The sequence below is a fragment of the Eumetopias jubatus genome, unplaced genomic scaffold (genome assembly GCF_037043125.1).
Source record: "Eumetopias jubatus isolate StellerSeaLion01/CBP00866 unplaced genomic scaffold, mEumJub1_p1.0 scaffold_15, whole genome shotgun sequence".
NCBI lineage: Eukaryota > Metazoa > Chordata > Mammalia > Carnivora > Otariidae > Eumetopias > Eumetopias jubatus.
The window spans coordinates 83,434,898-83,453,655 of NW_028274821.1; the positions used below are offsets into that span (position 1 = coordinate 83,434,898).

Genomic DNA, 18,758 nt, shown 5'->3' on the forward strand with positions numbered 1-18,758 from the left:
TTGGGAGCAAAAAAAGTGTTCCTCTGCATCAAACGCGGCTAGTCCAGTAAGATGAGGACTGAAAACTACCTGCTGAGAGCAGTAACATGGAAGTCACAGCAAAGACTTTGGTAGAGTGGTGAGGAAGAAAGCCTCATTAGAGTAAGTTCTTTTAAAAGTGAAGAAAAGGAGAAAGAATAGGCCACTCTTTCCAAAAGTACTGCTTATAAAGGGGAGCAGAGGAGGGAACTGCAGAATTGGGGGGGGGAGTTTGGTTTCATCTTTCAATTTTTTTTTTTTAAGATTTTATTTATTTATTTGAGGCAGGGGGAGAGAGCACAAGCCAGGGGAGGGAGAGGGAGAAGCAGACTGCTGCTGAGCAGAGAGCCCAATGCAAGGCTCAATCCCAGGACCCTGAGATCATAAACCTGAGCTGAAAGCAGATGCTTAACCAACTGAGCCACCCAGGCGCCCCTGGTTTCATCGTTGGAATGGGAGGCATTACAGCAGGTTTTTATGGTGATGAGAATGATCCAGTAGGAAGGGAGGAGTTGATGCTGGTGAGAAAAGAGAGAACTGCTGGAATAATGTCCACTTGTAGACAAGTAGAAAGACTGGTCTTAAGAGCCTGGATAGTCTATCACAGTCAAGGGAGTTTATCCAAATACATGAGTCCTTTGAGCAAACAAGATCATCAGATGAGAGTGAAGTGTTGGAAGAGGAAGTATGAAATGGGAAAAGGTGTAAAACAGTTATCTACGAAAACTGGAGGACTCTAGAACTTACAGAAGGATTGCTAGACAACACAAAGGGTCTACTTAAGGTTATTTACACCTGAGACCTAAAGGGAAAAGTCAAGATGATTGTATTTTTCCTCCAACTATGTTCAACAGCCTGGTCTAGGTGCAGAATTGGATTTTCCCAGAGTTAGAATTGTGCCAGGAACAGAGGATCGAGAAAGTGAAGGCATGTATGTGCTAGGGAGTGATCATGATGATGGACCATGGCATACAATCAGAGAAGGGACAGAAGAGAGAACATGAAGAAGGTGAGACTATGAAAAGGTAACAGAATCAGTGGTGAGGCTCAAGAACTGGACTAAGGGTAATAGACAATGATGACAAGAGGCAGTTAGAAGTGGGATTCTTAAAAATAAGATTACGGACAGGGTAGAGTTACTCAAGGCAGGTCTAGGGTACGTTCACAGTATGGGTAACTGGGGTTGGATAGAAAACAGTATTTGTGGAAGAAGAAATCAAGGAATTAAGAAGTCAAAATTTGGGGGAAAAAAAATCATCCGAGTGCATAGTGAAATCACCAAGAATTAGAAGAATAAAGTTTAAATGCCAATGTCAGGAAGCTAGGTGCTAAAAACATGAAGATATGAGGAAGAATGCCAAAGGGTCTGGAGGCAATGGCCATGGTCCCCTCCTCCTATAGCTAAGGCACAGATGGGTAAGTGACTTGCCCAGCTCACGCAGCCAGTAACTGATAGTGCTTGAATGGAAACACTGACAGTCTGGTTCTTTTTTAAGCTATAAATTGACAGATCAACAGTTCCCTAACTTAAAGTTAAAAAACAACAACAACAACAAAAACCTAAGCCACACTACAGGAGATATACTTTTTCTTCTAGTGAAAGAAAATATAAAAAAAAAAAGCTATGAATTCAATGATTCAAACAAATTTTTCTATACTAATCACAAGAATCTCTATAAATATTTGAAAATTTTATTCAATCCACACACAGTGCTTAATGTCACACGGCTATGTGAATCCTTTTCAAAAAATCTTTGCCCCCCACCCCCAAAATCTTTGCTGCTATGTGAGCATCCTCTGGAATAAGGTGGCTTTCATTCCACAAATACTTATTGAGCATCAGTTTTTAAGCTATATAGTAGGATCTGGAGAATTCCTTACCCCTGAAAAATTAGGCAGTGATTCTCAAATTTTTATTTTATTTTAAAGATTTTATTTATTTATTTGACAGAGAGAGAGAGACAGTGAGAGAAGGAACACAAGCAGGAGGAGTGGGAGAGGGAGAAGCAGGCTTCCCGCTGAGCAGGGAGCCTGACACGGGGCTCAATCCCAGGACCCTGGGATCACGACCCGAGCCAAAGGCAGACGCCCAACAACTGAGCCATCCAGGTGCCCCTATTTTATTTTTTTTAAAGATTTTAGTTATTTATTTGGGAGAGAGAGAGAAAGAGAGAATATGAGCGGGAGAATGGCAGAGGGAGAAGGAGAAGCAGGCTCCCCACTGAGCAGGGAGCCTGACACGAGGCTCGATCCCAGGGTCCTGGAATCCTGACCTGAGCTGAAGGCAGATGCTCAACCGACTGAGCCACCCAGGGGCCCCTCAAATTTTTAATCTCAGGACCACTTTATTCTCTCAAAAAATTACTGAACACTCAAAGAGCTTTGTTTTTTGGGTAATATCAATATTTAGCATATTAGAAATTAAAACAATTTTAATATAGGATTACACAAAAAAAACATTCCATTAGCCAGAGTGATGATGCTATCACATGTCACAGGCAGCCTCTGGAAAACTGTACACTCATGAGACAAAGAATGGAAAAGACAAAAAAAAAAAGCCTTAGTATTATTATGAAATAGTTTTGGTTTTGTGGACTCCCTGAAAAGTCTGTTAACCCACTGGAATTCTGTTGTCTAAATAAACAGATTGAGCCATCGCACTATTTTTGTCATATAAAAATTATTAGAATAATATCCATTGCAGGAGATGGGCTGAGTCCCAGGTGAAGAATAACTTATGTTAAACATTCCACTTCCTAGCCTAAGAGGAGATAAGGGAAGGGGGGGAAACACGTACTGTGCACAATGAGGTAATTAAGTGATTCACGTCAGAGTATCTGCTGTAATCCAGGCACTGAGTTAGGCATTTTAATCTGACATCGGGTAACATCCCCACCGAGAGAGATGAACCCATTGCTCAAGGCCTAAAGCTAGTAAGTAGTGGAGCTTTGACTGGAACCAACCAAGGTCATACTGACCCCAAAGCCTGTGCTCTGCCTGTTGAAACTGTGAGTTCAGACAGACTAATCAAATGCAATAGTTCTGAATTTTCCAGTGTACTTTTCTCCTCCTCTAGATCTCTTTCTTCGTTACATAATAACACTTCCAAGCATGACGAAGATCTAACTGGTCAGTGACTATGATAACATCTATTCTCAGCTTATGGCTCATCTTTTCCCCTTCGACCACCAGTTCTCAAAGTGTGGTCTCTAAATCTGTGCAGTAAACTGGATAGACTGGAATCTGGCTAATGTAGCTAAGTGAGTTTGTCACTACTAAGAATAAATGGTAGTAAGCTGATGTTACCGATGGGAGAGAAGAGAAGAAAGTCAGGAAGAAAAGCAATACACAACTTGGATTAACAATAAAGTTCCCTCCACTCTAACAAGAGATGCAGTCCATGACCATTTTCACCACTGCCCACGTCCACCCCCAATAAAACACTCACCTTCTTTATCAGTAACTGACCAGGAATATTTCTGAAAAGGCTTACTAGATGGAAGGGGGTCCATCTCCAGCACTTTATAAATCTGGCCAAAGGCTGATAGTCTGAGTGCATGCTAAAGAACAAAAGATTTATTTATTCAAATTTCAGTGGCCATTCATAAAGCCTTTAGTACATGTAACTAAAAAGACATTCATTAAATGTTATGCTTATGATGGCAAAAGTCCCTAATAACAAACAAGAAAAGAAGTGTTTAAATGGAATGATTCAGAAAATGAAGTTATGATCTTTCTCTAAACAGATCATTGTGACATGTCCCATCTTTTACCTGTGCACTGTGGGTAATATCTTCCTTTTGCTGGATGGTCATATAGCTGAGAGCATCTGTTGGGTCTCGCTCACAAGGATCATGGAGACCAGGACCCCCTTTGGCAAAAGCAAAAGAAAACCACAAGCACCACTTAGAACTGAGTTTAGAATTCCATGAACTAAAAAAAAAAAAAGAATTCCATGAACTAACACAAAAGAGAGAAAAGAATGGAGAGAAAAAGAAAAACAAAATGAGGAACTAGGTTAAAAGTCTGCTCAATTAAATGGAATAAAAAGGACTCTCTCATTTTCAATATGTTAACACTTAAATGTCCTTATTTTACTGGAAGTCACTTGCGTTATCTAAGGACAAAATTGGGTCTTGCTCTGAGAATTTAGAAACAGCATGATGAACCATCCCAGATCTTTAAAGGGATTACGTATGTAAAATAAGACCAAATTTAATTTTTCCAAATTAAACACCAGACTGCAAACAGAATGAACTTCATACATTTTAACCAAACATCTATATTTTCAAATTCAGAGCTCTAGGTAAAGCAAATTCATAGCAGACACAATATCTTATTAGTACCTTTTATGTTAGTACATATAAAACATAAATTACAGTTATTGAAAGAGAGAGTTTTATAGCACTTTTCCAACATTCAAACATTCTAGTTGCTAACATTCCAAGCAAAACAACACCTACACATCATTTTCCTGTGCAGAGGACAAATTTAGCACATATTCAGAAAACTAAACTAAAATGAAATGTTTCTGATTCTTCTGCCTCCAGAGTTTGAAACCCTTACCAGGAAGTAGTATTCCAGATGCCAAACACTCCATTACTCGTCTCAAGGCCTCCCCAGCGCCCAAAGGTCTATTACAAGTACCTATAGACTTTTCACATATAAGCTCTAGTGGCTAGAAGATATTAAATTACAAATTAGTACATGCACCAAGTGTTAAAAGGATTCCAGTTAAATGTGAGCTGACATTTCTAACTACAATGGAGGCCAAAAAGGTGAAAGTCAATTTAATATTTAGGGCCCAATTAAACTTTTCCTGCTTGATTATCAACTTTCATCCCAGCCAGAGTTTTTAAATCAATCATTTTTGAGGCAACATATTCAGAAGACATTTTGTTACAAAAACTTTGTTTTTGGTTACCCTGAAAGGATCACTTAAGAAACTGTGGTCACCTAGTTGATTTAACAAAGATTTAACAAGCTTTTGTCTACGTTAGTAATAGCTAATTAACTAATCAATGTTCAAACCCAGCCCACCTATCTCCTACTTAACCTAGGAAGTACTCAAACCACCTACAACTTCACTTCAGACAGCCTGTCCCAAGTACTACAATTAGAATAAAGGAAAGACCAAATCTCCATAGTTAATAAACTAAATAAACTAAAACCTCATGTACTATATATCAAAGTAATAATTGTTAGATTAATCTAAAATGACCCTTACAGCTTTATTTGTTTTATAACGTTCTTCACTGTGGTCTTGACTGGGCCAAGCATAATAATTTCCAAATGAAATAAGTTTTGCAATATACATTATAAACTACGTCCAAAATTGTGTCAAGTGTACTATTTGCCCGACTTTACTTACTAAAACAAACTTATATTGAAGTGTCTACACTCAAAGATAAAGAAAAAGAGGATATGGGAGCCATATACAGGCATATCAGGTAATTTTTATTTTAAATGGAAGCAGCCCTGAAAGAGGAATGTGCCAGTTGAGGAGGCTTTCACGGGCAGTAGGTGAACAGTCATCAACCATCAGTACAGAGTAAAGTGCAAGAAGACAGTCACTTCTGACAGGTATAGAACCTTTTTGTCAGAAAAATATCTCAGGCTCTGTAATATGAATATGATGAGGTAGAAGAGACAGGTTATATGTGTAAAAAAAGTATATAAAAAGATATATAATTTTTTTCTAGAGAACAGATAATGCACACCTAACTCAGAATGTAGCCATTTTACAGTAACATGTGATTTCTACAGGATTTCCTCTGACTATGGCTACAGAATTTGCTTTTAACCATAAGTACTTACCCATCCTTTTAATGGTGCCCATGTGGGAACTCTGTTGCACAAATCACGCAGAATGCGGAGGACAATTACACATGATTTTAATCCGTTTGCCCTTGCCTAAAACAAACAAAATGATTCCAATATCCCTGTTGAAATCCAGTCTTCATTTTAAGCACACGGATCATGGATAGGTTCTTTAAAGTGAATGCTAATTAGTCACTCATTCATTAGTTGTCAAGCAAACCAAAAAATTAAGTTATTAAAAGCAGTAAAAATGTAGTTTAGAAAGACAGATTTTAAAGTAAAGGAAGCATATTATTACTAAAATAGCTTTCACAGCCTCATGGCAGTCCCATTCTGGGCAACCATCTATCTTATCTTCCAGCTTTTCTCATCCCTGTTTGTATTTTATAAGCCATCATTTGAAATTCAGGGTACTAAGCCAAAAAAGATTATATGATAATTAAACATCATTAACTGCAGCAGAAGCTATACTCTGTACCTTACCTAAATTAACTCATTTACTCCTACAATAACCCTATAAGGTAGAAAGCACTCCCATTTTATACATTACGTGCACAAAAACCATTAAGTGGCAGGTGGCAGGTGTTCCAAATGAAGCCTGCACATGGTTACAGTAACAATAAAATAATAAAAAGCCAACCTGAAACCATTTGGCATGTCGAAGAGACGCCAAGGCGTTCAGGCATTTCTGCCTGTCCAATAAGTCCGGAGGATCTTTCATCGCAACCTTTTCTAATAGGAAAATGGGATAAAGAAAGACAGATACAATTTGACCAAGGGTTTCCTGTCAAATTACCAAACAATAAAAATAAAAAGAGCAGCATCTGAGTGAACTAATAAGACTCCCAGAAGATTTCACGATTTGGCTTTGTTTTTGTTGCTTTCTCCTTAAATTACGTGCACAATGATTACTTAAGTAAACAGTCATCAGAGCCGTTGTGTGCACAGGTACAACAGGAGTACAAAAGCATTCATTCAGTAAACAAATACATGACCGATGCTACATACAATCTGGGATCTTATTAAGCATGTGTGTAACATTACAGGGGCACAAAATAGGTACATAGCACTTTTGCCTTTGGCAGGGCACAGAGAGCACAAATCTGGGACCAGGAGCAATAATGATTTTCCTTTACAGAAGAATTGCTGATCAGTTCTTGAGGGAAACTGGGGCTCTTTTATGTAAATAATTTGAGATTTACTAAGATTACACTGAATATAATTTTTTTTACAACTAAATAAACTCATCCAGCAAGATAACCCTTAACAGAAACTCTGCTCCACTGATGAGAACTCTTCAAACGTCACCTTAAATTCTCTCATTATTTCTTTTCTAAAACAAAATTATTAGAACTACAAAAATGAAGTACATTGGAACATTTCAAGTTTTATCTACCTTTAAAAGGGGGGGGGCAGCAAAGAATACTATCTAATTACAGTTTTCTGACTTGCCTTTACATTTTAAAGTTGGATTAGATGGCCCAGAGCAGCAAAAGAATTCAAACACGAGATTAATGATAAATACCCATATCTGAGAAGATGTCACAGGATTCTAAATCCACGTTCGGATCGCCAAATTTAGATCTCCTCTAAACTCCCAGGAAGTAGGTTTTTAAGCAATATTTGGTGCAATATTTATAATGCATAACATACAAATATTTCCTGAGGAATAATTCTTTGTCTAATCCATTTAAGTCAGATTCACCATTCTCTTGTATGTGGGAGAGTCCACCCAACACTTCTTCCTAGTGTAACCCTAACAGTCACAGAAAGCAGTATGTCTGTGTGGGCCAAGTGATACGTTGTAAACATTTTTAAATGGGAGACAAGATCACTGACCTTTGAGATTCTTCAGTTACAAGATTCTATTAAGGCAACTACACTGTAATATTCTAATTGACAGAATGCCATTAACTAAAACCAATGGGTTTAGTTAATTGGGCATAATGCCCAACAGAAAACAAATCTATGAAAGAACAAACTGTGGCTCTCTCTATTGGCTGTTAACGCTCTAAAGGCTGAAGTGCTACACACTTATTTTCTGACCAGGTGAGCTCTACAGCAGATATTTGCATTGGTTCACATTAACCTCTGCCCACAAATTCAAAACACAGGGTCTCATTTCATTGCCCCTTTTTACTCATAAAATGGGAAGCCTCAAAAAAAAAAAAAAAAACTATTAACGTAATTTATAAACATAGATATACTATGAATATGTAGCCATAGCCTATGGGTATTTACTTCACAGATGATCTAGTTCCTAGATTTGCTTAATTCTGTCTCTTTCTAATAACATAAAACATAAATGAACTCATTTTAATGTTTTTATATCAAAATGCTCTACTGTGGTCAATACAAGCATCTGTGTAAAGCTCACGTACCAGATAAAACAAACTACTATAAATGAATGATTAGAATCTCTTAAAAGTTAGACATGACAAAGGTTGACTGACTGCTAAGTAATGTAAGCTCAAGAAAAAAACATGGAATGTACTTATTTTTTAAGACTTTAATCTTCAAGTTAAAAGTAAGGCAAGCTAAGTTTTATCCGATCATCTTAATTGGAGTGTTGGAAAAGGGGGCAACGGAAGACAGGCGTTGAGTCAGAAGAAGTTTGCATAGGAAAAGACAAGGCAAACCAAAGCTCTTTTTGAGCTTTTTGGTACTTTTGCCCAGTGGTCGCAGTTTGTAAGTAACATCTTATGCTCAGTGCAACACAGATGTTTTTAAAGGGGGACAATGGCAAAAATATTTAGATAAATTCTTTCATCCCGAAGGTCAGATTTTAATCACAAACTCTTATTAAAAAAAAAAAAATAGACATCATCTTGTTACAGACAGTCAACATTTGGAGGCAGTAGATTCTGCTAAAAAGAGATGAAAGGCACAGGCAGTGAACAGAAAGAAGGCTTGCACTGGTCTCCCTTTACATCACCACCAGAATGGCCATGTTTTCTTCATGCTCTCATAGTCAAAAAAGTCCAAAGATTCAGAATGTTTCAATATTTGTGAGGTGGGAAACAGCAGAGGAAATGTAATAACTCATCTCATTTTATCTTCTTCAAAGTTTCTTATTTTAAAACAATATAAATTCATACGGCACTGCAGTGCTACTTATAAGCCCTGCTTGCCTATTTGCTTTATATAAAAATATTAGTTTTATGGGTACCTGGTGGAAAAACAATGCTACTTCTCAGAGTAAAACCTCAAGCTTAACATTTCTGTATGAACTTTAACACAGGGGTTTCAATTTTGTTGGAGAAGCAAAACTTTTCTGATAAAAAGACATTTGGAGTCTTTAAATTAGAAACAATGGAACTGTGAGCCATTTCATTTTCCTACAGTGACCAGTAAAACAGATGAGAAACAGCAGAGGGGATGGGCTTGGGGAGTGACAAAAATGCTAAAAGCAAAGAAAAACAGCTTTTAAAAATTTATTGCTCAGTAACCTGGCATCAGGGCATGAAGGCACATAAAACGTTCCATACAATGGAAGCACTAGAAGACAAGTCTACTATGCCTAACTTTGCTTATTTGGTTAGAGGTCAGATCAGTGACCAGAAACACACCGTACTGCAGGAAATGTTGGTCAGTTTCTCTCAATCCCTTCACAGGTAAGCTAGCTCTCTGTTAACAAAACACTAGCCTGGAGATGGGGCAGGGAAAAGCCAGAACATGACTGTTGAATCAAAGTTATTTGTGAGGAACCTGGGCTCTTCAAAGGTAAAGTAACTGAGCTGGGTTATCAGAAAGGCCTCCTTGACAATCTGGATGTAGCTGAGCTACTGAATTCATGCTGACAGGATTTTCTAGTTAGCCTGAAGATATCCTGGCAGCCCCTTCTCTCAATTCCTCGAGGCTTTGGAAGAGCAGATACTAGGCACCAAGCCACTGCCCATGCAAAACATCAGGCCACAAAAATGTGGACAGGTAAATGTAGCACTAAGGTAGAACAGAGAGAGCACTGTTTTCCTAATATATGGTAGACACATCACTGGATATGACTTTTCTTCAATGCTTCAGTAGGCGGCCGGCCACTGGAAAGGTAATGGCTGAAGATTTGCACTGGATAGTGTGGGTCCAGCAGCTGGGGAAGGCAGGAAGATAAAGCCCACTGCATCGTTACAATCCCAGCTGTGGTCTCCGGACCAATGCCTTCTGTTTAGCAGGCCTCACGCTGGTAAACTGCCAAGACGCATCAGAAGTTCATACTGGCACCAATACGTGAAAAGGGGCTTTTGGGCAGCTTCTCTGTTGTGAACCCCTAAAAGTCTACCCCAAAACTGAGGACAGAGGTTCATCTTAGCCTAAGCCAGAAGAGTTGCTGTGGGTTCCCTATCCACTTGGTTTCGAACTGCACTGTAAATATAATAAATAGCTAACTCACCACCCTCACAGCAAATACACTTCTTAAAATCACAAGCACCAAAAGAAGCTGAGACCCTGTAAGGCTGAGAATAACTACATCAGCCAAGAGGCTCCTACACTCATCCTAGAGAGTAATGGGAGCCGACAGCACACTGGACTTAGAGTGGGAGGAGCAGGGTAAAACCTGAGTTTTCCCCCATTTATCAAACAAGGCAGTTATCTACCTCATAGGGCTGTTGTGAAGCTTAAATCATATATGAGAAAATGCTTCTAACACAGTAAGTTATAAAACACTTTAACACAGCTGAATCATCAATACGCATTGCTTGAATATCAAGATGCCCATTGTTAATGCTTCTTACACACCACACAGTCCTATTTAATCAGGTAATGTGCTGGCTCCAAAATTCATTTAATAGATTTTTTTTGGCGGGGGGTGGGGGGCACAACACACCTATAGTGTATTAGGTACCATTCTCGGCACCAGGGATAAAGGACACGGGTAGGGAAAAATACACCCACCCCTTGATGAATCAAAAGCTATATAACAAATCAGCTCATTATAAGCACTGCAGCAAAAACAGTATACTGGTTCTAATACTACACTTCAGTGGATCTTTAAGAGTTTACCTGTGTTTAGGTTCAGTTCCTCAGATCTATCAAGTACATGTTATTCTCACTGTGAACTGAAGGCAGTTTGCATATGTGAGTTTGCACTGGGAGTCCTTTTAGTATAAGCTGAGTAAGTGTAACTACCACTACTGAGCCAATACTTTGTGTAGGTATCGTAGAGGTCACACTACATAAACTCTGTCATTTGACCTCAAACAACTTTCTCAAGTGTTTCTTATCTACAGCTTAAAATGAAGAAACCTGTCCAAGATCACACAGCAAGAGTACCTAATGGAGTTAAGAATCAAACACCTAACTGCCAGGCACTAAGTGCTGCTTCTCCTGCGCCTTCTTTAGCAGGAAGTATATGGTGATGGGGAGTGGTTATTCTACAGGGCCTTCAAGTAAAGGGTTAGAATATGGCAAGAAGACTGACAGCACGGGAGGAATCTTACCTGTGAAAGAGTAAGCAATACCAAAGAGATTCACTATATACTCCGGCCACTGAAAAATTTAAGTAGCAATCTGAATGAATAATTAGACCTACTTCTGCAGAGACAACCCTAAGGAGTTAAGCGTGATGTTCTCACCTGCCCCAGTCCTCTGGTTCTCCCTGCTTGCAATCACACTTTTTTCCCTTTTTTAGATTTTACCCAAATATGCAGCAAGTGAAGAGAGGGAAGAGAAAGATGTGAGTGTATACGTACTGTGAAAAGTTGGTTTGTTTTGTGGGGAGGGAAGCTGTTGAGATTCTATAGGAAAATGTCTCCTCAAAGAGAGTTACAATGCATATTTTTTTAAAGATTGAGAAAGAAAAGGAGCGGAGATTTTGAAAAGGGGGATATCTCCCACTCTTAGCAATTCCTGGAACCCAAATGAATCCTGTACTTTCACCCCATGCAGCTGAAAATAACTGCATCAAAGTGGGAGGAGTTGTCTGGTAGGAGGAAACAAGTCCTATAGAATCATAAGCCCAGGTCTCAAATGCTCAGTCATGCCGGATCCTAAAAGTTGCGCTCAGGAATACACAAAACTGCAGTGCAAATCAAGAAGCATTTTGAAAAAGCCCAGGTTGGACAAAATGCACAAATTCTAAGAGGTAACAGTGACTCAACAGGGCTGAGAGTTTAAGGACGATACGTGCAAAACAAATCTTTCCACCATTCAAAAGGAGAGGAAGTAATATGTTTTACACATTAGCTCCAGGCAGATTCTTTCACCTTCTCTGATCCCACACAATAGTGTTAATATCAGCTGATGAGACTCAGCTCAAAAAGAGGTCTTGGGATCCTTTAGTAACCCAAACGCCTTGAACAGAGACTATTCTACAGTAACTAGTCTTCTAATAAGGGTGCAGTACCGTAAAACTCTGCTTCCAGCTTCTGTGAACAGAAATTAAAGCTACAGAAGCAAGAGACCAAGCTTAAGGGTATCACAGGAAACTATTACCTAATCCCACGTAAGTATACAAAACCACGGGGAAAAAAGAAGCCTGATGTTCTCTTAATATTTTCAAAGAAATGACAGAAGAGATGCCTACAGCTACAAGCAGATGCAGAATTAATCTGGTCTTTGGTGAGTTCAGTCTTTTTTTCCTCTCTCTATACTCAAATAATTAATAATACCTGTAACTGTAACTACCCTTACAAGTGGTTGCTTTTACACCAGAGGGTCAAGCAGGACACAGCTTACCAGAGTTAACAGAATTATCTTGACACTTCAGAAATCATTTTATACTTCTACAGTTAATGGTGAACTGTAAAGCTGTTAAAAAAGCTGCTTAGGATTGGTTCTTCAGAGGTATTAGAGATACTATATACAGCAAAAAAAAAAAAAGTACTGGCATAAACCCAATTACAGATTGGATGCACTTTAATTTTAAAACTTGAGTCATAATGTGTCTACTTTATATCTGTTGGGTATGGGATAACTGATTTTAGTTATTCCAAAAAAAAAATTTTTTAAAGGAGTATATCATTTTTACTTTAAGAGATTCTATGAGACATGTCTGCCAAAACTCGAAATTTCTCAATCCTAACATCACTAATGTGTCTTTTAATACACCTTTATTGTCAATTTGACATAAATTAAGAAACTGACCAGTATTTCTTACTGCACTGGTATTTCAGATAAGGGAGTAAGTAATGGGACTTGTTGAATGTCTAGTGATGAAAAAACAGCAATCCTAAGGGAGTCCCCACTGGCCCAGATAAGCCACACTGCCTCTAAATTGTCATGACAGAGAAGGGCCAGTTGGTCAAAGGTCTGACAAGAGGACAAATATCACATGGCAAGTGTTTCTAGGGATAGGAATGAGAGGCAGAAACAAGCTAACTTGACAGGATAAAAACATCAGATAAAGAAGTCCAGCTCCATTATTCCTTCTCAAAGCTGAATACAGATTTCTTACTCTACTTTTATGATGACACTGCCATACAAGAATTCTTTTTAACTTCAGAAGAAAGTTAGTTTAAAGCATTAATTCCCACATATATCACATACAAAATGTTAACAGGATCACAAACCTCCTAGAAAAAAATTTACTAAAGATTAATTTTTAAGAAAACAATCCCCCAGTTTATATCTCTTACATTATAAAACATATTTACACATGGACAATTAGGTAAAGCATAAATCTTACAAGGCTGTAACAGTTATTAGAAGTCAAGAGCAATGTACAAATAAGTAACTTGAAACAATGAGTGAGTAAACTTTGAAAACAATATTGTTCTGGACCACATTTAATCCTAAAATCAGACCTAAAAGCCCAACTACATAGACTAGGTTGGCTGATACCAATAACAATGTAATAATAGACAAAGGAAAACAGAACACCGTAACAGTATAAAAACTAAAGCAGAGTTAAGACCAACATGATAATCAACAGGTTTCTGAATTAACACATATTTCAAATGTATACATATTTGCAAAATACGGCAATCGTGTAGAAATAAAGCTTTTTAAAATACTACGAGTGGCATAAAACAAATGAAGACAGTTATTCCTTAAATCCATTAAGCACACTTAACATAGCATTCAAGAGAGGCCTTATGCAAAACAAAATCTATACACGTGTACCTCCATCCTTCTTCTCCAATTCGTCCCTAATCAGAGGGGAAGTAAGTATCACCTTCAAAGTCAGCGTGGGCTCTTTTGTATTCCGTATTATAATAGAAGCCTCATCTACGCATTGTTCCACTTGGTATTTCTCTTCTGTGAGTTTCTGAAAGTTACCAAGATTTCAAAAACACCTAATTAATTAGATTAAAATCTCAATAAATGAATGACTGCCCCTTAGTTTTCAAATGTTATTAACTATTAGTAATAGTGGGCTGAAAGTCTTTAACTAGTTCTTTAGTTTAAGGATAACATTTCTCTCTCCTCCCAACTTACCACAACAAATCTTCATTCTCCACACTAAAAATGCAACCACATTGTCAACTATCTATACAATTACTAAACAATCTTTAAAACAATTCTTTCTAATATGAAAGTAAAATACCAACAGCATCATTATGTGATAATGGGTAAAGTGTTGTTCTTAAAATTCTTACAGAGAACTACTGTAGAATAATAAATTGCTGAGAATGTTCTCTAAGCCAAATCCCTTTTTGACAGGACTGTCTCAAAAGGAACTCCTACTTGTTAAGGACTTACAAATATAAGATAAATTGATTTTTATATAGGATTATATAGATTGTTAAAGAGAATCAAGTAAGAAAGAACGAGAAAGGATCTCTGCACTGTCCCTTACCAGCAAAAAGATTAGTATAAACAAGTCACTTCCTTTCCCAAAGGATAGCTAGGTCTCAGAGATCACTCCAGTGAGACCTAACATTATAGGACAAGTCACCTGACATCCACAGGGAAACATACAGTGCTTCTTTTAGCATATAATTATACACGTATAATTTAAGGGCCTTCCACAAAATAATCACCAATTAGAATCACATATTAAGCTATATTTATTATTATACATTAAACATACAGCTTAATAAGTTACACAGGGTCTTACTTGGTGGTGAAATTTGTATCTATTACCTGACATAAACAGCTGAATGGAAACACTACTAGATCTTTGCGTATCAGTGTGCATTAAAAGAACTCAAAGCCTTTTTCATAAAAATAGCATTTTACCATTAAATATTTATAGCAAAAAAGATAGCAAAATAGAAAATTCATTATCCTAATTTTGAATAAAGGAAACCAAGGAAGGGAAAGGTCACACAGTCACTGGAAAAACCAGAACTAGAATACAGAGAAAAAGGAGAAGCCTGTTTACATCAACACTATAATAACAATAAAGATGCCAGCAGAGAATGAGTCAAAATAAATCTTCAACTATGCATGCAGATCACCATGGTGTAAGTTTCAGGCTAATCAAAAGTGATTCCTGGTTTTGGTCACCCTTATCCCTTGCTCAAGGAAGTTCTAAAATTGACCTAGAAAAGAGTATGTAGAGAAAAGTTACGGTACAACCGAAATTTAATTAAGGTAGTTAAACTACTGAAAGTTTTGCTATGGTAAGTGCTCAGGAAAAAGATTTTTAATTCACAAGAAAACAAGGATGTATCATACCAGAAATTGGTTTTCCATACAAACATCAAAAAAACAAGGAGGCAGGGAGTAAAGGTAGAAATCATGCTTAAAATGATTTTCTGAAATACTAATAGTAATAATAATAACGTGTGTATGTATGTGAGCATATATGTTGGCTTTCTGAGCCAATTACCCAATGGCTAATCTGAGATGGGTATACAATTATGTCCCCATTTTACCTGGATACCTCTACCAAAAAACCTATAGTAATGGACCTAACCATCACACAAAGCAGCTGGTTTCAGGGTTGGATAACTCTATTGGCTATGATAAAGTGAAATACTTTTCTCTTAATGTCTACCACTGGTCTTAAGAATTCAGCCTCTTTTATCTTCTCTAAGAAGCCCTTCAAAGACCAAAAGATATGTGTCTCTTTTTGGTCTTCTCTTGCCTAAAAAGCCCCAGTCTCTTCAAATTTAAAATGGTTTATACAGATTGCACTTTCTTCTGGGTTCTTCCCTTGAACACTTACTTGCTAGCTCAACAAGAACATTTTAAAACTGTGGTGCCCAGAAATAAAGACTCACACCAAGGAGACAAAAAATGTAGAGTTTACACAGTTGTGATCTGCACAGAGAAAGCTCTATTAATACAGACTGAAATTTGGCCCAATCTCTCATATCAATACTAGAGAAATTTGACAGATTTTCAGAATAAGAACTTCACTTATTTATAGCCCTGGTTCTCAACTCCTTTTCCAACCTGACAGAACTAAGGAATAGGACCACTCTCCTAAGAAACAGGACTCGCTACAGGGAGCAGAAACAGGGGTGAGATGGTTGAAAAGCTTCCATGAATTATTACTTTATCCTAGATTTAAAAGTAACAGTGCTGGGCGCCTGAGTGGCTCAGTTGGTTAAGCGACTGCCTTCGGTTCAGGTCATGATCCTGGAGTCCCGGGATCGAGTCCTGCATCGGGCTCCTGGCTCGGTGGGGAGTCTGCTTCTCCCTCTGACCCTCTTCCCTCTCGTGCTCTCTCTCTCTCTCATTCTCTCTCTCTCAAATAAATAAATAAAATCTTTTAAAAAATAAATAAATAAAAAATAAAAGTAACAGTGTTCACTGCAATGAAAGCAGGAATACAGATTACATTTTAAAACGATATAAAAAATAGAAATGAGAAATTTTATTAACATTCTAATAACAAAAAGTATAGCTAGCCAGAAACTCCTGTTATTGAGCTCACTGTTTTTTAAAAGCTCTATTGGGGGGCCTGGGTGGCTCAGTCGGTTAAGCATCCGACTCTTGATTTCGGCTCAGATCATGATCTCAGGGTCATGGTATTGAGCCCCACATCAAGCCCTGTGCTTAAGATTCTCTCCCTCACTCTCCCTTTGCCCCCCCAACCCCCACTCCCCACCCCCCCAGTCTCTAAAAAAAAAAAAGGCTCTATTATTGTACTCCATATTGCTCACCACTCTCCCTTCCCAAATGATGACAAAAGGACTTAAAATAATTTTTAGAATAAATTTAACCTTATGAAAGAGCAAAAAATTTCTTCATGAGAACTGAAAATGGAAAAGCCAAATATATGTTCAGTCACTGAGAAAACCATATCTTGAGATCTAAGGCAAAATGAAAATATAATGCTCCAAAAATTAAAATAGGGAAATGTGACACTTAAACACAAATTTGAGTGTCAAGAATAGTAGATAAAAAAGTCAGGAAGATGGTCTTAAAGATCAACTTGTAAGTGTGAAAGAAAAGTATCCAGTAACAAAGCTAATAAAAACAAATTTAGAATTCATGTAACTTGGGGGGAGAAAGAACCTTTTTAGAAGAAATACAAATAAAAGAACTAAACACAAGAGAGCATTCAACTCAAAGGACTGTGGGACCCTGAGGGCTGGTATCTATATGACACGGATGTAAGGACTAACTGATACGAAATCATCAAAAAGCTACAATCTGATTATACCACAGACAACACAAGTGAAACTGAAAGATGATCACAGCCTTCCAGTTAGTGATGCAGCGGGCCCTCGGAGCAGACGGGCAGAGCAAGTCCTAGGGCGGCCACTGCCCCAGACCAACCCACTGTCTTCAGCCCTGAGGAGCCTTCCGCCTTCACAGCATTCTCCAAAAAGCATGCCAACATCAAAATTTTCTAAAAGCATCCAATTGGAAAAAAGGTCTGGAACAAGGAATTAATAGTGACTTTCTATTAACAGAATGAAAGGGTGACTGTTAAATTAACTGAGTTTTCAATTTTATTATCACCTATGAAAGTTTCTAGTTGTCTACGCTCTTTTTGATCTTTTCTGCATTATACCAACCCTTCTAGGAAGTTTATAAAACTGAGAGACCTAGTCTGAAAAACATGAAGCCTCTCAGCAAGATATACCTAAAAATTGAAGACTGTACCTTAAAAGCCTTCTTAATCTAGTAAATATATCCTGAGTACTAATCATCAGAAGTTTGTTTTAAATGTGATGGATGAGTCACTGACCCAGAGTAGCAGTATTTCCTTTGTCTGCATCTACCCTTTACTATTACCAATTTCTTATTATTAATTTCATCAAGGTCGCTACCTATTTTCACCTTTTTACAAATTCTCCTAGAGGTGCAATTAAACTGTACTCACCTGAATCTGAACAGGAAGATTATCTTTGACTGTATTTAACAGGGTCTCTGTGGGTTTGTCTTTGCACATTAAAACCAGCTCCAAGTCCATATCATCTTTAATCAGCAAGCCTTTTGCAACCAGGCCAATCCTCATTACACCACACAATGTCCGACCACCTTGATCCCTAAAAATAAAAGTCTAAATGATTACTTTTACAACCTATTTCCCAAACTATAACTTAATCATCATTTGGCTTCCTGGATATCCATATGAACTGATGAGTATATAAATCCAGACATCAAAAATTAAGTCTCAGATTTAAGACTAATAAAGTATCTATCTTCCCCAGGGAATCAATAGGGAGCCTATTTCATACTACAGATCTTTTAATTCTTTATTACAGTTACAGTGCTTGTTAGGAAAGTCTATATGTACTACATCCTCTTAAACATTTTTTAAAATATTTTTAAACTTCCTCCTATCTTTTTATTAGTAATTAAAGAAATTTGTGAGAAACCTGAACACCAAAGTATACTGAAAAAGAGCACCAGGGTGGAAATCTAAAAGACCTGAACTCTATTCTTACTGGTGCCTGCTGGCTCAGTACCCATAACTGCAAAACAGCTATCAGCTGCATGAGCCTTAGCTCATCCCTTCTAGCTGTATCATTCCAGGAATCCACAAGTGTTTATGGGGAAAGCAGAACAATGTGATAAAACTAAAGAGCTGAGGAAAGAAGGAACAGACCAAAGATAATCTGCCAGTATATGCATTC

The 18,758-nt window shown here is 37.7% G+C and overlaps 1 protein-coding gene across 2 annotated transcripts in view; it reads right to left on the reverse strand.

Annotated features, from left to right (window-relative positions):
• STRBP (spermatid perinuclear RNA binding protein) overlaps positions 1–18,758 on the reverse strand; it is a 130,040-nt gene that overhangs the window by 31,169 nt on the left and 80,113 nt on the right. For both annotated transcript variants that reach the window (XM_088019048.1, XM_028107586.2), the window contains exons 4-10: positions 18,002–18,167; positions 13,897–14,041; positions 6,479–6,570; positions 5,836–5,931; positions 4,585–4,696; positions 3,792–3,889; positions 3,467–3,578 (exon numbers count right to left, since the gene is read on the reverse strand). In XM_088019048.1, the coding sequence (XP_087875174.1) occupies positions 3,467–3,578; positions 3,792–3,889; positions 4,585–4,696; positions 5,836–5,931; positions 6,479–6,570; positions 13,897–14,041; positions 18,002–18,167 (821 nt within the window). The remainder of the gene's footprint in view (positions 1–3,466; positions 3,579–3,791; positions 3,890–4,584; positions 4,697–5,835; positions 5,932–6,478; positions 6,571–13,896; positions 14,042–18,001; positions 18,168–18,758) is intronic.